The 23,487-nt window shown below is 40.1% G+C and overlaps 1 protein-coding gene across 3 annotated transcripts in view; it reads right to left on the bottom strand.

Moving 5' to 3' along the window:
- The window catches only part of FBN1 (fibrillin 1), a 4,097,759-nt gene that overhangs the window by 803,904 nt on the left and 3,270,368 nt on the right, over positions 1-23,487 (bottom strand). For all 3 annotated transcript variants that reach the window (XM_044077620.1, XM_044077621.1, XM_044077622.1), the window contains exons 48-50: positions 19,308-19,436; positions 10,137-10,256; positions 8,200-8,325 (exon numbers count right to left, since the gene is read on the bottom strand). In XM_044077620.1, coding sequence (XP_043933555.1) covers positions 8,200-8,325; positions 10,137-10,256; positions 19,308-19,436 — 375 coding nt within the window. The remainder of the gene's footprint in view (positions 1-8,199; positions 8,326-10,136; positions 10,257-19,307; positions 19,437-23,487) is intronic.

Raw genomic sequence — 23,487 nt, 5'->3', positions numbered from 1 at the left:
TGGGAATTAGAAGAATGCAGGAGGCCATGAACCCCAAGGCTTGCAGTATTTGTCTTGCAGACAGCATGGTTTTGTGGCCACTTGTTTGAAGTAAGTTACCAAATGAATTTGCTTCTCTGGTGTACCACAGACAAATTAGAACCCTTTTTACAAATGCCAGATGATTTAGAAGTATGCCCTGGTTTTCTGCCTGAATTAGACAATCGTCCAGGCATGGATATATTTGAATATTTCTTTGCCTGCAAAATGCAATAACTGGAGCCAGGCACTTTGTGAATACCCTGGGCGCAGTAGACAAGCCAAAGGGCAGTGCAGAGAACTGATAATGCAAGTAGCCTGCTTTGAAGTGTAGGTATCTTCTGCAAGATTCCCTGATTGGGATGTGCAGGTATGCTTCTTTTAAATCTAGAGTTGCCAACCAGGCGTCTTTGCCTAGCATAGGAAGTAACTGGTGAAGAGTCAGCATCTTGAATTTTGGAATGTCCAAAATGGTGTTTAGAGTAGACAAGTCCAGAACTGGACGCCATGATTTGTCTTTTCTGGGTACCAGAAAAAGCCTGGAATAGAAACCTTGTCCCTTTTCCTCTTCTGGTACTAGTTGAAAAGCCCCCATGTTTAAGAGGGAAAGTACTTGTTTTTGAGCCTCTGCCCACTGATATGAGGGCAGGTCTGGCCACCTGTTTGGTGTTGGCAACGTGTGGAAATGAAATTTGCATCCCTGGGACACTACATTTAAAACCCATTTGTCCTGGGTTATGAGTTCCCAGTTCTTTGCATGAAGAGCAATCTTTCTCCCCAAAGGGGCGGCTAAAAGGTAAGTGCTTGGTAATTTTAAAAGGAAGTCATTGAGACTGTTTATCATAGGGAGGTGTCTTGTTATTTCCAGATTTGGAAGTGGAGGCCCCCCCCACTGCTTAGTTCTGAGAGTCCTCTGGGACTGAAACCTGGTGCTTTTGGTGTGCCTGGGTTTGGCTTGAGAGGATCTGGAAGGAGCTGGAAAAGACAAATTCTTAGTAGGTCAGTGCCTACTAAATCTTGGAGGTTGCACTTGTAAGAAATATTTAACAGTTTGCATAGATTTAGCTTTATCTTCCATCTTTTTTAGAACTTCTTCAGCCTTATTGCCAAACAGGCGGTCCTGATTGAAACAATTTCGCTTTAACATGATCAGGCAAAGACTGTTCCTTAAGCCAAGCATGCCTTCTAAGCACAGACCCAGTAACAGCAGCTTTGCAGGAGGCCTCTAAGGAATCAAAACCACATTGCAAAGTATGTTTTCCAACTTGTTCAGCAGAATGGAATAAATTCTGTAAATCTTTATTTTCCACACAGTCAGGAATCAACATCATTTTCTGTTTAAGCAGTCCAGTAATACGCTGTTGATATTTCAGCATATGAAATTGGCAGTTTAAAGCCCTGATTGCCAAGGTTGCAGAAGTATAAACCTTCTTACCCCATCTATCCAGCGCCCTGGAGTCTCTATCAGAAGGGTAGGATTTTTAGCAGCAGAAACCTTAATGCCCTTGGGCCCCTGAGAAATGGTTTCTGGATCTGCAACATGATTTTTGAAAAGGAACTTGTGGGACTTAGGAACCCTGTAGTATCTGTCAGGTTTACTAGAAGCCAGAGGCAGGGAATCAGGGGCCATACTGGATTTCGAAAACACATAATCAACAATGTCTAGTACAGGAGGTATAGCCAAAGGCCTATGCTGAGGTAGAAGAAGGAAATCCCTAAGCCTCTTTTTTGAATCAGAAAATGCCTGACTTTCCCAGTGGAAATGCTCCCTTAAGATATGTAAAGTTTCCCCAAAAGAAATCCTCAGGAGGGGAAGCAGAGGGAATGGAATCCTCTGCATCAGAATCCTTATAAGTAGGTATGGACAAATCCAGGTCATTAGAAGAATCAGAAGAAACAGAATCCTGATCAGAAGATTCATAATCAAGCTCAGCCCTAGGCCTCTGGGGGGGGGGGTTGACTACCCCTGATTAGAGTAATTAGATCTTCAGCCATTTTGATCATTTGTTTTTAGGCATAGGGGCCTGAACATGTGGCCTGGGCATCGTATTTTTAGACATAGATCGAGATTTAGGCCTTAGTAATGAAGGTGGAGTCGATTTAATATGCAAGTCTGTAGGCCTGAATACACCCTCAGAAGACGGTGCCTGTACAGCGGCTCCTGACCCATCCAAGGTAGAGATATCCGCGGGTTCCATAGGTGAAGCATCTCGCGGCATACCGGACTCCGAATGGGTCTCAGTAGAGGCCTGCGAATCAGAAGTAGCGGGTATCAGGGGCTGCAAAAGCACCTCACTGAGTACCGGCGAACTGGCGACTGGCTTAGGAGAAGCGTCATCAGCAGTTTTGGACCTCGGCGGCCTGTCTCTGTCTTTGCATTTTTTCAGAATCACGGTAGTCGGATGGCTAACCGATGACATTTCTGGATAATTAAACTGAGAACCGAAATATTTAGAGGCAAAAATATACCGACGACGGATAGTGCGCTGATTAAATAAAGCACAAAACCGACAGCAAGGTACGTCGTGGTCAGGGTCTAGGCAAGGAATACAGTACGAATGAAAATCTTTGTGAGGTATTTGCTTTCCACAAGTAATGCAATTATTAACTTTTACTGACATCGGTAAGGAACAAGAAAAAGTTTCCCCAAGGGGTTACTTAGCTTTAAGTTGAAGACTTCGGTTCTGAAACTCGAAAACGAAAATTTCTGGAGTCGCCCAACCAGCACTTGCAAACTTCTTCTGCTTCGGGCACCGCACAGCAAGAAAGACTGATGTAATGGCATCAGATGCATGTTTTATATCTCTGACGACCTGACGTCATGGAAGAAGAGACAGCAACTGACGCAGGACCCAAGACTTTATTAATCAGGCCCTGCCAGCAGATTACCCAAATGTAATGACTGCAACAGTGAAACATGAAGAACATCAAGTCCTTACTTACTTACTTATTCCCAATGCAGGGTAACACAATGCAATACTTTCCTTTGGACAAGCTATTGCACTATTCTTAAAGTGTGACACTAGCTTGAGAACAGCACTGTAGATGTACATTGTTATACAGAGTGTATTTTTAAGTACTGTTTTCAAATGCTCATACTCAGTATATTTATGAATATTATACTTAAGTATTTCAAATTAAGGAATTTGATCTCAAAATTTCCTTTTCTGTGCTGCTGTGATTCTGCAGTGTTTTCCACAAGAATGCTTCCCACTCAACTAACAACGCGTCCATCATCAGAACCAGAACCAGCAATGGGTTTAGCTGCAGGAATGGAAGAACTATTTGGTCAGTTGTTGAAAATGTCTACCTCTCTCAGGGACAGTAACAGGGCCCTGACACAAGATAAATGGCGGTTCTGGAGTTATTGTTACTTCATAGCCAAATGTAACATCCACATCCACAGATGTGCAAATAGCATAATGAATATCATTGTGGCCATCAAGTCTGGAAGGCAAAATAATATTCAGGCTTGAATCCTCCGCTATATACTTAACCTATCTGTCACAATCACAACTGCCTTGGCCCTATACATAGGCAGCCGTGACCTAACAACAAAGTGTTGTTCAATTCTCTGCTAAGGAAGACAGTCCTCTAAAGTGGAAGTACAGAGGATTTACTTCAGTTAATGACATCTGCAGGGCCTGCAATGACAATAATTCACAGTCTGTGAATGGAAGCTACCAGACAATCCCTCGAATGGGCTACTAGAAGTCAGGCATTTAAGTAAGAAAATACAAGAAGGCCCTTCTCTTGCATGATTTTGGATATTATGGACAACAGCTTAATGAAAGGCAACATTCCCTACTGAAAGTGATGCCCACCCACAAGGAACTTCAAATGAGGACCCCTAAAAACTGATGTGTCCAAAGGTATTCCACATGACTAGCGGCAAAATCCAGATGTCATAAGGTATCAGAAGCATGACGTCTGGAGCACCTCATATGCCAAATGTGTGAGTTGTACATTCTGAAATCACCAAGGTCAACTGTAAGACAAGACAGAAAAAATTCATCCCCTTTAGAACCACAGTCTGCATTAGAACCCCATCTTCCAAAGAAGCAGCCTCTTTAGCCTCTTTGAGAAGTAGGGGCCTTAGACTTGCTCAAGAATTCTGGAGAAACAGTATGGTATTTTAGCAGAGACCCACAGGGTTCTACAATGTGGCTGACAGTGACCACATCTAGGTCTCAGTGACTGTGAAGATACAAGCCTGGACAAACTTAAAAATCTACCCCCCCCCCCAAAGCCCAAGACAGTACTTAAAAAGGTAGGAGGACAGAAGGGGGAACTGAAATGTTTTTCCATAATGGTATCAGCCCGTTTCCTGTACAACAGGCCATCTACAAGCCCTAAAGATAATCACTCCCATGAATCTGGTGTCCAAGAAGGATAGTCTCAACTAAGCTGACTTTAGTATCTGGCTAAAACATTGGGATAGAAGAAAGCCCAATCAACAAGCCATTAACAGTGTTTTTATCACTTCTTCCTTGAGTCCAGACACAGGAAGGGAGCAAAACTGCTTGAGTGCTTAATCTATTAAGAAGGACTGGAATTTAGTTAAGCTAAAAAGTTCAGGGTTTTAATCCTTAATATGGCAGAGAAGAAAATTCCCTTAGCATCCCAGTTCACAGCTTTGGACTACTTGTCTGGAGGCAAGACTACAAAATGCTGTGGTCTCAGGGCACTGTGAAGGACAGGGTCAGGTTCTCATTTCACTCTGCTGGTGTCCAACAGACAGCATCTACTTTTTATATGTCAGAGTGCAAAGTCTGAGTGCTCATAGGCTGCATTTGTGACATCCATGATTACTGTCTCCAGTGGGGTAAGACTTCTTTCTTCAACAGATACAGATACTCATTACAATGATTTTGGGTGAGAGGGAAAAATGGGGCCATAGGACAGTCAATAGAATAACTACTGTCTACTGTCTGTTTATTTTACTGTGGAGCTTTTCTCCCCGGGCCTCCGCTGAAAATGGACCCACGTCCAGTCGGACACTCCCAGTCAACAAATTTAAATAAATAAATAAATAAATAAATAAATAGAAGACTTCTTGACCCATAAGTTTCTCCCAAGAAGAAATCTTTTGGGGAGCTGTAGGTTGAGGAGAAGTCAGTGTCTTTATCCTTATTAGAAATAATGGCCTCCAAGCATACAGACTCCCTGGATGATCTAAAATGGAAGAGAGTCCTCTGCCCCCTACCAACTCCAAAAAGCTCCATCAATAAGACATTCATGCAAAAGCTTTTGTGGCAACACACACATAACAGAATGCACTTGATGATAGGCACTAGGGATTCAGTCCTCAGGAGTGTGCTGGTTAAAGGCAGCATAAGGACATGAGAACTTACCCAGAATCTGTGTTGGCATCAGGGCTTGTTCCCCTAAAGATGCATTTCTGCATCTGTAATTCCAGGTCCCACCAGACTTCAAGCATCCCTCTGATGTCTAGCCATTGAAATGACAGCCCTGGCATGGAAGACCCAGTGGATCTCCCCCAACTATGCCAATATTGACTGCGGGTGTAAGGGACCCTGGAAGGAGAATCTTCAACCATGAATATCCCTATTGTAAGGTCAATTGACTCAACAGACTGTCCCAGAGATCAGGACAGTCTTTAGTGTGGTTTAACCCATCAGCTTGAAACTGACATTGGACCACTCCCTCATTGGTGGTAGTCTTCTATCATCTCCCTCTCTTTCTCTTGTGCAAAACTGCTACACCCATACTATCTTTTCCTACCCCATCATTCTCAAATATCTTATATTGTAAGATCAACACGCTCCCTTACTGTTGACACATATATTGGTTTTCCTGACTACATCTGCTTCATTATCATCTAGCAGTGTTTAAAGCACAGACACGCTCCTGTTTAGTTTTCCTGGCTCTGCTGAACAGTATTCTGACACTACTGCCTTTACATGCATTCTTCTTCCAGTCTGCCATATCATAGCATATTATCTTCACATGTTACTGCAAGTCTACCTTTGCATTTGGCTGATATTATTCATCCACTCCTCTTTTCCTTTTCTTCCCTGGTGTTTCTTTCTACTACCATTCTTTCTCATGCCATTCCCTAACTTGTATGTTGTTACAGTATTTTCAAATTCTTTCCCAGCTGCCATGCATTTTACTTGCCTGTTTGTTTTCAACCCTTATTAATCTTTACCTAGTTCTCCATTATCTTTTCTAGGTTGACCCTTGACTACGTCTTCATTCCTCCCAGGCTTCCTCTTCACCAGTCATACTGTACTGCTCACTTGGAGCAATCAGATGTTTTGACACTCCTATAAAGGGTCAAAAGAAGTTTTGCAAAGGAAACCACCTGCATTTAGTTTGTACAAAAGATGAAGAATTAAGTAACGGAAATCAGTGCATACCAAATCCATTTCTCTTGATTTAATGCAGAAATTCAAAAATCAATCTTTTGGAGGACTATTTTTGCCTGACTCATCATGATATAAATTGTTTTGGTATCAACTGCACTGGCTGAAAATCATGTGCTAGACTCAATGGTGTTCAGACAAATGGTGAAAAATACATATTTTGTTTCAAAACAGATGCTGGTTGGGGAAATATCTCCACTCCTGTAGTTATGATGAGCCACAGAGTATTATATTAAGAGCAGGGGTGCAAGAAACAAAGCCCTTAATCCTGCATGACAGTGTAAGTTTTAAAATACTGAGCATCTCTTTCTCATTTCAAGCATCTGGCTTTGTTTGAAATGAGATTTGTTCAGTATGCCCTCATGAAGTGACCCAGAGCCTTATATTTTTAAACTCTAATAGTTATACATCAGTACTTGCTAGGAAGACAGGTTTCATTGTAGCTGAACAAACTATACCCAAAAAATGCAGACTATCTGCACATTAAATCTTCTTAAATTTCAAGTCAAAATATATTTAATGATTTACAGTTTGAAAACCAGTCACATTCTAATAAATTGTTATTACCTGTTTTATAAGGGGAACCTGGGAGCTTTAAACTCAATAAGAAGTAAGTCAAATGCAAATATAAAGATAGGATAATAACTAATTTACTTCTGGTGATATCAATAAATACCTGACTACTAGTTAAATGGACAGACTCTGTGCAACATTAATATAGTTACTGTATTTATAATTAGTAAAGCGGTATACTCAGTAGGTGTGGCACACTGACACAAGTAGCAGTGTTGCCTCGCAACAACAATTTTCCCAGTTTGATTCTCAGCGGGGGTGTCATCTGTGTGGATTCCGCATGTCCTTCCTGTGTTTAGGTGGGTTTTCTCTGGGTGCTCCTGCTTCCCCTCATACTCCAACAACATGCAGTAGGTGGATTGGCCACTCCAAATAAGCCACTGTTGTAACTGTGTGCAGGCATGTGTGTAGTATGGAAGAACAACCGTGCTAGGGCTAGCCACTCAGTGGTGTAAACATTGTCTCTAGATGATGGTCACTTGTTGATGTGACACCTCAACCTCGTGCAAAATGGGAAAAAGGGTGTTATGGATGGATGGATAAACTTAGTAGAAGACAGTGTTACAATAAGGCACACCAAGGCAAGTGTATTTAAAAAAAAAGATTATGTTTTCTGCAGTCCTAGGTTAGAACTCACATGTGGTACAGATGCTGTAATCCATATGACTAATATGAGTATTGGTTTTGACTCTCTGGCATAGATGGATGGAACTCTTACTGTTGTTTCAGTCATCTACCCCACACACTGTGACTATTGACCCCCTAGTGCTGATGGAGTTAGCCACTGGGTGGAGTGGGGTGACTTGGTGATGGGATTGAGGAGCTAGTACCAGGAGGAGGGTAACTGCAGATCCCATTGCTTGAGTGCCTCATTGTGGAGGCCAAGGCATAAAGACTGAGCAATGCTCAAGATCAGGCAGGCACTGACGTACTTTGTACTTCTTTATATTGTAATTGTGAATAGTGCGGGAGGTCTTTAAGCAAAATACTGTAGGACCTACTCCAGAAGTGTTTGTGCCTACCAGCCTTCAAAGGAGGGCTTAAAGCTGACTGGTGACTGACCACAGCACCCTATCGTGTGCAGAAATAAGTACAAAAATATATTAGCTCTGCCTTCCTCCTGCCCTTGTTACTACAGACTATGAACATCACCATCAATAAACAGGGAATACTGAAGGAACAAATAATTAAAATTACCAGAACACAAGAAGAAACTTACCAATACATCTTCTTCCTGATGATGAGAGACGGAATCCTTCTGGGCATTCACATTTAAAGCTGCCTAGAGTGTTCTTGCATTTTCCAAGGACACACAGCTCTGGATCAGTAGTACACTCATCAATATCTAGTTAAAGAAATAAAGTTTAGTTACTGATACTTAGCTGAAAAACAGCACACAAGGGTTTATTCTCAGAAAAACAATGTTTTCTGTTTACTTAACAATAATGAAAATGCACTGTAACAGAACAAAAGACCACAGTTTTGCCAGGAAGTGCTGTCCCTGTTTTTCAGCACTTTTATTTATTTATATTTTTATGACAGTGAGCATCTTGCTGAGCTAAAAGCAAACTTAAAGAAGAGGTAGAAAACTCCAAAAGATAAAATACAAAATAGGTATATCACAATACAGCAAATGCTAAAGCAAAGGCATTACAATACTGGGGTCAAATGAGGAAATGTTTATACTAATAATTACATCATTGTCTTGGCATTTAGCCGGTAAAGCAAGATTTTAAAAATAAATGTCTGTGGGGAGAAACAGTTAAGCAATCAGAAAGGTTGAAATTATATATATGGGTTTATGTCAGATGATCAAGTTTTCAGAAATTCAAACTTCATATAGCTGAGACCATATGTTTGATTTTTTCTGAAAACTCAAAGCATATGTATGGATATCGCAGTACAGTGGGGATCATGGAATTTACCTTTTTATTCACTGTACTGCGATTTCAGAGTTGGTATATATAATTTATAGGGGCTGGGGGTGGGTGGGTGCAGTGAGGCTTGCCCTCCTGCAACAACTTAAGATTTTGTTTTGTTTAGTTCGGGTTTTCAGAAAGTCAAACATATGGTCTTGCCCATATGAAGTCTGAGTTTCTGAAAACTTGATAATCTGACATAAACCCATATGTACACATAATATTATTGGGAAAAGAGTGTAATAAAGGCTATGTATGGCTTAACGCCTCTAAGTCAGGAGTTCATACCACAGAGAAATAAGTACTGCTTAGCTTCCTTTTCAATTATATTTGTGCACGTTGTAGAAAGACAATTTAAAAGACGTCTGCAGTGCACATTTTACTTGTGTTTCAACTTCATTTGATGTGTTTGTAATAACTTGGAAACAACCCCCATTTACCTTGCCTCATGTTTCTTTCTCCCACAGTCTGTTTTTGCCTTCAGTGAGGGGATAGAAACAGATTTTCACTTTTGTCAATAACTTGTAGCAGAGTTTTCAGAAAATGTTGCATTTCCCTTATGAACAGTTTGTATGCTACTTACATGTGCAGCTGATGTGGGGATAGTAACATATAATACAGTGTTCAGTGAAACTGACAAGTTCGTGTTGAGTTAGTGATGTTATGCTCATGTAACCCATTCCATTTATCCACTATTCTAGCTATAAAATAGTACTTTTCAATGCCAAGGTTGAACTTTGTACTTAAACTTGTAGACATGCCCTCTCCTCCATCTTCACTCTTTCCTTTTAAGCTGTGTGCTGTGTGCCATCAGACTATCACCTAATTGCTTCATGCAACCACATCATGTTTCCCTTTCTTGCCCATCCACAAAAGATGACACATTTAGCTGTTTTACCTATCTTTGCATTCCTTGCACTCCACATCATTTATTACCTTACCAGTCTGTTCCGTACATTTATGACAAGCATAACATAACTTCTCTTGTACTGGTACCACAGCTGTCCTGAGGTCTGTTTCCCTTTACTAGTCTTGACTACAACTTTCCCAATTTGTGCCTGGTAGACATTTACGTTGTTGCTACCACATCAAGGTGTCCTTCCTGATGCATTTCACTTAAGAATTATAAGAGACCAGGTGAAATGTTTTACAAATCAAACTTACAAATGCTGAATATTACTGTAATGTTTTCTTATCAAAAAAATTTAATTACATGCACTCTTTAATGTTAGCATACCTTCACATTTGTCATCTTTCAAAAGAAATCCTGGAGGGCAGATGCATCGGAATGTTCCTTCCAAATTCTGACAAGTTCCTGGTGCACAAACACCAGCTTGCACAATGCATTCGTTAATATCTGCAATAAAAACCCAGAAGATAACATTACAATCTCAAAAAAAAAAATCACTGCAGTGATTTAGATGTTTCATCTATGACTCAGATGTGAAAAACATGGAAGCAGTTCCTCAATCACAAATAATTAAGAATATGCCCTATCTAAACTCTTGCTACACTAATTAAAAAAAAAGAAGTTATGTCCTTACCATAATGATCCATCTATGTTGTTGATCTTCATTCACTCATTACTGATGGGTTTCGGTTCCGTCCTTGGAAAAGAGTCGGCCGTTATAACAAGCTCACACCAGCCAAAAAACTCTCTAGCTAAGCTTACCCATAGTGCACCTCTCTCTATCACCGCAGATCGAGTCTGCCCATAAGAAAAAAGGATATAAAGTGGAGGCTTTATCTGAGCAAATTACCTATCATAAGGCAGGATCAAATCCGAACCTCCACGAGTCTTTTGGAGAGGGCTGGCGAGAGGGATGTAATGAATGAATGAAGATCAACAACACAGATGGAATGTTATGGAAAGGGCATAACTTATTTATCTGATGTTGTTAATCTTCATTCATTCCTTACTGATGGCACAGAGTTCCTAGCTACTTTATTTCCTGGGAGGCCCTATGGAAGGATAACTAAAGGAGGCTCTCCCCCTGGAGACCAAATCCAATTTGAAATGAGTGATAAAGGTATGAGGGGTAGCCCAAGTTGCTTCTGCACAAATGTCATCCATGGAAGCTCTTGCATGGAAGGCAACAGATGTCTCAATCGACCCGGTTGAATGCAGTTTGACTTTATTTGGTAGAAGAAGTCTGTTTTGTTGGTAGATAAAACAAATGCAATCTCTCAACCATTTAGAAAGAGTCACTTTGGAAACAGATTTTCCCAATTTTGGTCCTGAGAAGTATATGAATAATTGGTCAGATTTTTGTAGTGATATAGTCTTACCCAAGTAGAATCGCAATTGTCTATGCACATCAAGTAAATGCAGGGAGTATTCTCCTTTGTTAGAAAAATTTGGAAAAAAACTAGCAGATCAATTGTTTGATTAATGGTCAAATATGAAATAACTTTGGGTAAGAAGGTGGGATTAGAGCAGAGTGATAATTTGTCTTTGTGGAAAACCATGTAAGGATGTTTATGCACAAGGCCCGTAACTCAGATATTCGCCTCGCTGAAGTAATAGCTGCTAAGAATAAAGTTTTCCAGGATAAAAATTTTATTTTGCAAGTGGCAGCAGGTTTGAAATGGAGATGAGTTAAGGATTGTAGGACTAGTGTTAAATTCCAAGGTTCAATCAGCTCTTTGAAGGGTGGTCTAATGGGGGGTGACACCTTTCAAAAGGATTTTACAGAGACGGTGAGAAATCAAAGACGAGTCCTGGAAACCATTGTGGAAGTTAGAGATAGCAGCCAGGTGAACTCGAATAGTTGAAGCTGACGCTCATGAATGGAGGAGATTCAATAAACAGTCCAGTACCAAATCAAGCAGAGCTGAAAATGGGTCTATTCCCTTCTCTCAAGACCAAATTATGAATCTTTTCTACTTGCTGAGGTAAAGTTTCCTGGTAGATGGTTTATGAGAAGCCAGAAAAATGTTAAATACAGGGGAGGATAAGTTATTTTGTCAGGCAATTACCGGAAGTGGAGGAACCAACCTGTCAGCTTGAGACTCAATATGTTTGGATGCATCAACCCTTGTGGGTGCGGCAGTAATTCCAGAGTTGGATCCAGAATCCATGGTTGGTTACTAGGTAAGACCAAAGGAAGGGAAACCAAACTTGTCAGGGCCAATAGGGTGCAATGAGGATTACTTTGCTTCTAAACTGAAGAGCTTACTTTAGAAATTGTGGGATCAGAGGAAGGGGAGGGAAAGCATAAACAAGTCCTTTGGGCTAATTGTGTACTAGAACATCCCTCGGGGACTCCCCCTGCGGGGGAATTGGGGCAAAGTAGCTACTGCATTTGTGGTTTTGGGGGGGGGTGCAAAAAGACTGCAGCAAGGCTGGCCCCAGCGACTGAAGATCCTTGTCACTATGACAGGATTGAGGGACCACTTGTGAGGCAGGAGAATGCATCTGCTCAGTTTGTCTAAAATCACGTTGGAATCCCCGGGAATGTGCATTGCTGTCAGAAAGCGGTTGGAAGATATCACCCATTACCAAATTCTCATGGCTTCTCAACACAATGGGTATGACCTGGCTCCCCCTCATTTGTTGATATATGAGACTATGGACATGTTGTCTGACTGGATAGCAATTGTCCCTGACGTGAGGACATACTGGAATGCGTGCAATGCTAGAAGCACTGCCCTCAGTTCTAGAACATTGATATGCACATTAGCCTCCACGGGGGACCAAGTGCCTTGGATTGTTTTTCCCTGGAAGTCCCTCCACACCATCAGGGACGCGTCCATGGTCACTATGGCCTTGGGCTGACAGGGGGAGAAAAGATGATTCTATAGGTCTTTTTCTGGCTTCATCAACCAAAACAAGTCTTGTTTGCATCGATTTGTTATGCGAATCTGAGAGAACACAGGATGAGTCAAAGGGGACCACTGTGTTAGTAAGAGCCACTGTAGGTGCCTCATATGTAGTCTTGGTAGGGGACTTCCATTGCCCATTTGTTCACTAATATTCAAAGCTCCTTAAAATCCAAGATCGAGTCCTGTTATAACAAGGTTGCCAGGTTCAAACTTCCTCATCACCTAACCTACTTGCAGTTAACTACAGCTCACAATATCATTACCAAACCTTCCAACTGCCCATCCCTCATCTCCCTCTTTACTCTGAAAATCAATTCCTTCTAAAAGTGGAAATACCCAGTCTAGCAGTTGGTTAATCTCTCTACTCATGTATCGTTGCTAAAACTTGGAATTCCCTACCCAGCTCCATCAGAACTATTTCCAATCACATATCCTTCAAAAAGTCTCTAAAACAGCATCTCTTAGCCCTATGGCAATGTACATGTGGCTACGACTACAGAGCATCTTCTCCCTCTTCATCTCACTAAGTTTTTTCTCCCCTCTGCTAAACAGTTAAGAAACTATCTCTTGCTGTCTTCACTCTACAATATCCAAAGCAGATGATATATTGTACTTTGTATATTTTGTATATAATGCATACTGCCTTTGTTATTCTAGCTAGGAATTTATGATAAGATTGTATGTCTGTTTTTTTAACTTGTTATCCCTCTATGTATGTACAAAATGTAATTGTACTTAAATTTCTTTTTTTTTTCTCCCCAGGCCACCACTGAAAATGGGCACTTTTTGGCCCAGCGAATCATCCCGGTAAACAAATGCAAATAAATAATAAATAAATCCTAGTAGCTGAAATACTGCCTGAGCTGATACCTTGTTTTGAGAGAGTATAACCCAGAGGTGAGACCTTAGTCTTTCTAACCTATGAAGTGGAAGGGAGACTAGGCAAGACTGAGTGTCAAAAGTTGCCCCTATGAATTCCAGATTTTGAGTAGGAATCAACTTGCATCTTTCTATGTTTATTGAGATTCCTATGTAATTCACTATCTTTAGGGTGTAATGTAAGGCTGTAACCAGCAGATGCTTGGTTAGGGCAGTAAGGAGCAATTGTCTAAGTACAGAAATACCTGGAATCCTTGCAGTCTCAAGTGAGCTGTTACCACTGCCATGCATTTGGTGAATACTCTGGGGGCCGTAGAGAGACCAAAGGGCAGTGCTCGGAATTGGTAGTGATTGGCTCCAGCTGGAATTGGAGGAATCTTCTGGAGCGTTTGTCCATTTTTATGTGATAATACCCATCCTGAAGATTTATCGAGCACATCCAATCATCTTTCTCCAGGAACATAAGGATAGACTGAACCATGACCATCCGGAATTTTGTCTGTCTGACAAATTTGTTTAGGATACTGAGGTCCAAGATTGGCCTCCAATCCCCTGTCTTTTTTTGGCACTAAAAAGAACCTTGAGTAAAACCTGGATTCTATCTGGTCTGGTGGGATTGTTTGGATGGCTCTTTTTTGAAGAAGCTTTCAAATTTCTTGTGCTGCAACGTCCCGCTGAATGGGTGAAATGTTGGGGATTCACCTTTGCAGCTTCGGGTAAAGATCGAAGGGGATGTGATAAGCTCTGGTAATTATCGTCTGCACCCAAGAATCTGTCGTTATGGATTGTCAAGCAAGGTGGTGCAGAGAAAACCATTCCTTGACTGCTTCCAGAGGTAACCAACCAGGCTGCTCTTCAGGAGCACTGATAGGGCTGTCCAGAAAAAGTGTCTCTGGATCCCTGATTACATGGACCCCCTCTGCCTCTGTGGTGGCATCTTACAGATGAGTTTCCTCCTCTGCCCCGGGGAGTAAACTCGCCACGTTTGTCATGGAAAGGACCATGGGACTTCTTGTACCACATCTTTCCATGCCTCTGATTCCTAGAGTAAGATTGTTGAGGGGTGGAAAAATGTACGCCCACAGCAGACAGGGTCTTGCCATCCTTTTTACACCTGGCCAATGTGTCTTTCACTTTTGGGCCAAAAAGAGAAGAGGCTTCCACTAGAGCGTTAAGAAAGGAAAACTTAAAAGGGTCCTCAAAATCACATAGGCGCATCCAGGCATGACGTCTCATGACAACGCCTGTACCCACTGCTCTAGCCACCCCTTTTAGTAGTATGAGAGATCAATTGCATTGGATGAGTTAGATATAGATTCCAGGGTGGCAAGCTGTGAGGGAACTTTATCACATACCTTGTCAGAAACTGCTCCTGCTAAGGTTCCCAAGAGTTCCAAAATGAGGTCTCTCTGGAGCCTGGTAAAGTGTGCCAAGTAATTCAAGGACCAGATGGTAAAGGTGAAGATGAAGAAAACACCCTCTTCCCTAACTTGTCAATCACCTGAGACTCCCTGTTCGGGGGATGGACAGTAAGTCTCTCCTCTGCAAGCTCTTTCTTAGTGGCCGCCGCCACCACCATAGCGTTTACTGGTAGGCCTTTGGACCAATGTGGACTGTCCTCTGGTGGAGAAAGAATTTTGTCTGGTCTCCAGGTGATAGGTTCAACAGTGTCACGATTCCTCCACATGTGCTGCACGATGAGCTGCACCAGGTCATCTGCAGGTGAGGTCACCCATGAAGTAGAGGGTTGAGTACAGAAAGTTTGCAAGAATACAGACTCCGCAGAGGAAGGGTTGGTGGGCTTCCAGTCTCCCCTCTGCTTTAACATTTCCAGTATATCTCCAAATGAGACATACTCAGGGGGCGACCATGGGGACCCTTCTCCTTCATCTTAGTCTGTATCTTCGGTAAGGGATTCCTCAGGGGAATCCATATGTTTCTTCTTACATGATCTCTTACATGGTACCTTCTCAGTGGGGGTATCTGAGGAGGACTCTGAAGAGTGGGCACCTTGTGGAAGGGTATCTTGAGGTTCCAGTTCTCAGTGTCCTGGAGGAGTGGACTGTGTCAGCTGCAGTTCAGAGAATAAGTAAATATGAGTCTCCGGTGCCAAAGGGACCAGCTGTGAGCCTGCAGAGGTAAGTGCCCTCTCCATCGCCTGGAAAGTGGGCCCGCCTGAAGAGGAGTGAGAGCCCAGAACTGAGAAAGACAACCTTGGGACTGGGGTCACACCTTGCTGCGACGAGCCCACTCTCAGGAAAGGAGCCACAGGAGGACTTGGTGCTGCCAAGACAACCAGAATCATTGTAGACTGTGCCGTAGAAAAAATAGGTGCCGTACTACGGGTCACGGTGCTGACAGCCCAGTCATGATCTCAGGGTTGCTCAGCTCCAAGTGAGTTGAAGTTCATAGGGTAGGCTCTGGAGCCATGGTAAGATCTACGAATGGAACCAATGAAGCCAGTGACAGGATAGGCGTCTGTGTTGAGGGCTCTGATAACTATAAGGAGGTTGAAGGAAGAACATAAGTTGGCGTCTGTGGAGAGAATTCCTTGGCTCTGGGTAGGGGTGAGGATTTGGAAGGAGTTGGAAATCCTCTGGCTGCCAACAGCTGATCCACGAGTTTCACTACGTCAAATTCCGAAAGGCTCCTGAAGGAGCGGGTTAACATCCCCGATGGAGAATCAGGGCATTCTAAAAAGGGGTTACACTGCTGTCCAAAAAAGGGATCTGGCGAGGGGGAATATTGGGTCCAAGGCAATATGTCACCTTTTGACACCATGGTCAGAGGACCAACAAGATGATTAAGAGGGGGGACAGTGACCGGAGTTGGAAAAACTATTTTGGTGCCAAAAGGGGGGCTGTAATTGCAGATGCCATGGGAGATGACGTTTTGAATGGTTCTGTACTCACAATAGGTACCATGGGGGAAGCTTGTGGCATTGGTGCCGTAGGCCGGTACCGTAGTCAAAGGTTGAGGTATTGGTGTCGAGGCAGGCACCGTAGTTAATGTTTGAGGTCCTAGAACTGAGGACAGCACCGTAGAAGGGATGTGAGGTCCTGGTGCTGAAATTGCCGGTGCCAGTTTTGGAAGTTTGCCATTGAGTTCCATTGATTTAGTTGATTTTGAGACACTAGCATGAGGAGAGGAAGGTAGAGAAAGGCTCCTATTTTTGTGTTCCTTTTTGGGAGGCGCTGAACCATCCATCTCAGAAATAGCCTCCAAAATGGGGGTCTTTAGGAGACCTTTAAGAATCAATTTGTTTTTCTTTTTTATCAAGGTACGGAAGCTAAAGACCTGACATATGTCGCATGGGGTTTAAACCTTTAGATGCGGCACTCTGAGACAGTAAACACAAGACAAATGACTATCCAAATTTGGCATTTTCCTTTTGCACTGATCACACTGCTTAAAGCCGCTAGTTCCTTTTATCAGCCATCTTCACCAATAAAACGAAACTTGTCCAACAACCAAAAGTCCAAAGCAAACTACAAAAACACACTCATGCAGTCAAGAAAAAGAAGGAATTTTTTTTTCATATTATCAATAAGGGTACAAAAAAAGGAAAGAGAAGGGGGGAGGGATATCAACAAGGGTAATGAGAGTTACCTCAGAGGTAAGGGAAGGCCTGTACCAACAATGGTACAAAAAATATCAAAAATCCTTGGTAAAGAAATAAAGCACTTAAAAAGGTAAACAAGGGTAGCAAACTCTAAATGATAAGTAATGAATTAGAAATATCACAAGATAAAGCAGAAGATTTAAAGGTAGTATAAAAATTTTAAATAACATCTTCAGAGCTGTCTTGACACGTCTCGATGCTATACATGTTAAACGAGATCTGAGATGACAGAGAGAGAGGCACTATGGGTAAACTTAGCTTGAGAGTTTTTTGGCTGGCGTGAGCTTGTTATAACGGCCGACTCTGTTCCGAGGATGGACCGAAACCCATCAGTAAGGAATGAATGAAAATTAACAACATCAGATACAATGTTTTTGCAGGGTGGTAAGGGCCTCTATTCTTGACATTGCCAAAGGCATCACTTATACCCCAGCTCTATGGTCATAAAAGAATGGGAAACAGGTTTGCAGTACACAGTTTATAATGGAGCAGTCTTTGAGGAACACTATCACTGAGAAAATGTGACCAGGAAGTTAGATCTCAATTACATTTCTTTTGATTAGGGAAATCAATTTAAAAAATATTTCTGTAGCAAATTTAAGAGAGAACTTTGTGGAGTTGTGAACTAATACCTTTTGATGAAGAATGTCAAACTATAGTGCTTCTGATAAATAAAGCAAATATTTTATTTATTTATTTATTTATTTATTTTTTTTAGTCTGGACAGACCTCTCTGACTTTCTTAGAACTGCAGGAATGTTACTTCTATCTCTTCACTTCGTGGGAGTGATGTATAGAAATAAAAAAAGCATGTGTTTAATGTATTTTGGCACAGAGTTATGAGCTACTGCATTATGATGAAGGATGCCAAACTATACTGCTTCTGGTAAATAAAGAAATACTTTATTTTTTTTTCTTGGTAAGGAGATACCCCCTTTGACTTTCTTAGAACTAAAGAAATGTGACTTCTATTTTTTGACCTCATGTGAAGTACAGAAATAAAAACATCATGCATCTGCTGTACTTTGACACATCATCATATCTAGCTGTACATAGATCATTACATTTATGTGCTAAATTGAGGCCCAAGAGGCATATACTCCCTTGCAAAACCCTACTGACAACTAGGTATTGCAGGGGCCCTGGCCTGTAGTGCAGAGAGGTAAAGCTCTGACTGCACCCCAGATGACCTGTGATCAAACAGTGGTACAGGCACTAGAGGGACCAGACAGGTTAGATGAGAGTGAGTGGCTGACATTGGCTCGTCCATCTGGTAGGAGGGAGGCAGCCTTCCTTCCTGCAACGGTGACACATGCAGGATTGCAGGTGTGTAGCTGGCAGCATAAACAGCCTTGGGTGCACACAATGCAAGCAGAGTCCTGCTTGGGCAGCAGGGTACATGGGCATAGAAGCTTGCATGCACCTTTGAACACAGCTATAGCAGACCTCACAACTCTGCCACAGGAGTGGGGACAGGATGCTCCACAGGATCTGCAGACTGGCCCACATCATATCACCCAAGTTGTGCATCCTCTAGGGAAAGAATGGTCAAAGTGCACTCACTCCCCTGGAAGAATGAAGGGTCATATGCGAGCAGGAAAGACAGTCACTGTGCCAATCTTGTGGACTACAAAAACACAAAAAAAAAAAAAAATTAGGTTTGCAGCTGGAATGCCAACTTTCAAATCTAATTATATCATAGTGGTTTACTACAATGACAGTAATACAAGTAAGTACAGCTCTGAAGATGAAAGTTATTTCTGTTTTACCCAGACTATCTTGTTACTGAATGCAAAAACATTGGCAGACACCTTCTACGACTTAAATTGAGGAGTACAGGTATATAGTCAAAATGAGTAGACAAGACAAAACATAACATCAAAAACACAAATTACCTTTCCTTTTTTAACAACATAGCAACAGCTTTACCATCTGGTTCATAGCTAACATACAATATGTGCAAATTAACTCTATGAAGGTGTTTAATACAATTTAATAAAACTAAGTAAAAGTGTGTATCCATATAACTCATAAAAATTGATACCAAATAAAAGTAAGTAATAGCAAATGGAATTTACTTACCTGTACAAGTTCTTCCATCTAAAGAAACTTCATATCCTTCATTACAAATGCAGTTGAATGACCCAGCTGTGTTTATACACAAACCATTTCTACAGAGTGCTCCATTGCTTGTTGCACACTCATCAACATCTAAAAGAAAAACAGGAACAAATAGATTTTTTTCCTTTGGCATTATCCAGTTGGTTTTCTCATTTTTCAATTATACTCTAACATTTCATGCCTTTGTTTCCCAAATAATCCAGGACCGTTTTCAGTCACAAGAATAGCTAACAAACATAAAAGTTCAAGTAAGAAGTGAAATCAAACAATGAAACACATATGCAACACATTAGCAGAAGTGTTAGAATTAGAATTGTATTAACACAAGCAATAGTTCCAGTTTTATAAACATGTCACATAGTACAAATAAACACTAATACAGAGGAAAAGGCAATCCAGAAAAAAATAAAATAAATAAAAAAAAAATATATATATATATATATATATATATCTATATATATATATATATATATAGATATATATATATATATATATATATATGGTTACCTATCATTTCATCGAAAGTTCATTTTATCTAAAGTTCATTCCATCGAAAGTTCATTACATCGAAAAGCATTTGCCCCTTCCCCAATGTTGTGCGACCCTGGAGTTGATATATATAGTTAGGGGTAATGGGGGGCACAGCTCATTGGGGGTGAAGCCCCCACCCAAAATGCTTTTATGTAATGAACTTCGATGGAATGAACTATATATATATATATATATATATATATATGTGTGTGTGTGTGTGTGTATATATATATATATATATATATATATATATATATATATATATATATATATATATATATATATATATATATATATATATATACACACACACACACATACATATATATATATATATATATATATATATATATATATATATATATATATGTATACCAGAAGATGAAGTTTACATAATTAAATGTATGGAGTGGAGTGGTATTAAAGTAAAAATTCTGTGAAAATCTGACATGGGTTCAGACCGAAATGAGGAGAATCCCCTACATATATGAGCAACCTGCCAAACACAAGTAAACTGCAAATTTTTAATACGTAATCAAAAGAATTGTCATGTATAACAGGTGGATGTAACAGAATGGCTGCTCTGTAAAAATTAAAGTGAAATGTAAATGGTCTTACAGGTACAGACACAAAGCAGAGTATTGAATTATGTTAAGAAGAGTAAATTGCAAATGGCAATGCTATAGGAGGCACATCTGGACAGAAATCAGCATGTGAATTTGACAAAAAAGTAAGCATTCACCAGAATATCACAAGACACAAGAAAAAGGGAGTAATAATACTGATTGTGAGAGAGGCTTCAATACCGATAGAAGACAGAAAAAAAATAATGGTAGATTTGTGGCAGAAAGAAATTACTAGCTGGAGAGGAGGATTACACTGGATGTAGTTATATTCCACCTAAAACTAATACTATGGAGCTTAAGAGAATGTAGGTGAAATACTAAGCTTTCAGCAAGGAATGTTATGTATGACTGAGGACTGGATCCTGATTTGCAATGGTGAAAATACACCAAGGGAACATAAAAGAAAAAAATATATAACAAAACAGGATAGATTTCTGAAGAAGTTTAATGAGAATATTTGATGTGGAAGATGCAAATTCAGCAGCAGTTAATCAAATTGAATTTACATAACATTCTCGAAGATAACCACTGGACTAAAGTGGATAACATTTAAATTTCACAAGAGCACATGTATTTTATTGAAAACATTGAGACCCATCTAATAAACAGATCAGACCATTTACCAACGAAAACTAAAATAAATATGCAAGGTAACAAAGTAAACTTGGGATAATGGTGTTTTCCTATTTTTCAGTTTAAAAAGATGAATTTAAGGAATGGGTCTGGCAGACAGAAATTGTCTCAGAGGGACAGCAAGTGATTAAGATAAATGAAAATAGAGTTTAAAACAGTAGAAATAAGACAAAAAGTGTTATAGAAAACAACAGAAATTATTTAGAAGGGTTGATAAAGGTTAAAGTACTGCAGAAGAAGAGTAATCTCACAAAATAAAAGGTGGAGCAACTGCAAGTGTCAGACTGGAAATTACAGAGCTTTTGATCAATATTCTAGAATTTACATATCAGAGTATAGACAAAGAGAAAGGGATAGGAAAATCCTAAGTGAAAGACTTGGTAGAGTTTTTAGTCAAGTCTGGAAAAGAAGTTGCTGTTAAAAAGGGGGTAATTAGCAGGGCATATAAACTATTGTGCAATAACTATAAGAATCAATCAAAGTAGGTTTGAAAAGATTGAGAAGATAGCTTCTAAAGGTGATTTACAAGGGAACAATGGGGGGACATATGTATGACTTCCAAGAATGTAACAAAGTCCAAAAGGTTTAGGATTTGTGTTTGGAAGTCTTTACATGGGTATTTTTATGCCAAAAGCAGACTCAAAAGAATTTTTCCTCAGGTAGATAGCAAATGTTGGAGGTGTGATGGGGAAGAAAGTGGAAAATAGAACATATGTTGGGATTGTAATGAGCTGACAGATTTTAAAAATTCTCTACAGAGTACTCTGTCAGAAATATTGGGTGAGCAATTGGGTGTAACTAAAGAAATTATTCTTCTGAGCTGGAACACAGGATCTGAATTACCTAATAACAGTAACACCTTGTTAAGTTTAATTCTGGTGGCTGCCAAAAAAGCAATTGCTAAAAAATGGAAATCATTGTCTAAACCAATTGTATGTGAAGTACTGAATACTGTAAAAGAGATAAAAGAATTAGAAGTGGGATCTTTAGAAAAATGGAATGAGCAACTTACATAAAACTAAATGGAAATTGTGGGAACAATACGCATAAAATAATGTTCTAGAGGAGGAATGACATTTAAGGGAAGGCAGGAATTGAACGATTTATGAAATGCTGTACTGAGGACAGTTATAAAAGAGAACGAGAACATATGTGATGTATAATGTATGTAACTGGAAACATATTAATATAGTTTTTCTTTTATATTAATGTATGGCTGCCTATGTCTTTAGTGATAACCTAATAAAGGTATTAAAAATATGCAAGAGTTTAGAAAGATTGCTGTTAAAAAAATCTATTTGATTACATCTCTAGAGCACAAAAAATTAACACAATGACTTAGGCAAGGAAAGTAGAGAGGGTTGTAAGTAAATGCAGGGAGCCTATGAAATGAAAAATAACCACAAATACTATACATGTATTTGAGATAGTTGGAAAATTTTATGAAAACTTTTACAAAGCAGTAGAATGAGGTAACCAAGAAAAGGTACAACTGGAAATATTTATGTAGGGCTTTATTATGCCAAGGTTAGAGGATGATGAGGCTCAACAATTAATACTTAAGATATGAAAAGACAAGATAAAAACAGTAATGTATAACTGGTCAGAAAGGAAGTCTTCAAGAACAAATGGTATTCCTGGGGAAAGAAGGAAGAAAGTGATAAAGACCTGGAAGGTTTTTATTTATTTATTCATTTATTGACATTTGATTAACTTCAAGTCTCTCAGTGTGAACACAGAAACTGAGAAACTGCAGCCAGAAAATATTGTCAACTTGAGTAAAATTCAGTTACTGGCTAGTAAGTAAACTGCCTAGATGCCTGCAAAGAAGAAATGAAACAAGCCCGAGAGAATATCACCTAGAAAAGGTGAAGAGAAAATAATGACTGGAAAGGCTTCTGGAGCTGTTTATTAAAAAGCAGTTTGAGTTCCATATTTGGTGCAAGACATGGCCTCCAGTAATCTAGAGGAAAAATAAGTCAAATGTGCTCAGAGCTGATTAAAATAAAATACTAAAGGAGTATAGCAACTCAAATAACAAAAGGCTGAAAAAAGCAGAAGAAGCTTTAAACAAGTATTCAGATTAGCTGATAAGACTGCAAAAATCAGAGGTCAAAATGAAGAAAAGGCTAGGTGAGTATGAGACTGTTTAAGAAGAGATGTTTCAAAAAATGGAAGAACTTAGGAAAATAAGAGATTTTTTGCTGTAGCACAGAAACTGGAAGGAGCAGACTGTATAAATTTTATGAAGGCACAAATAGCAACTAGACTGGCATTCCACAGCAGAAACTGTTAATTGAAAGGATGTACTGTGTATATCCTCCAAACGTGACCATCAGAAAGCAGCCAAG

The sequence above is a fragment of the Protopterus annectens genome, chromosome 7.part0 (assembly GCF_019279795.1).
Source record: "Protopterus annectens isolate FY-2018-M chromosome 7.part0, PAN1.0, whole genome shotgun sequence".
In the NCBI taxonomy this organism is placed as follows: Eukaryota; Metazoa; Chordata; order Ceratodontiformes; family Protopteridae; genus Protopterus; species Protopterus annectens.
This window is presented reverse-complemented; position numbering and strand designations above follow the sequence as displayed.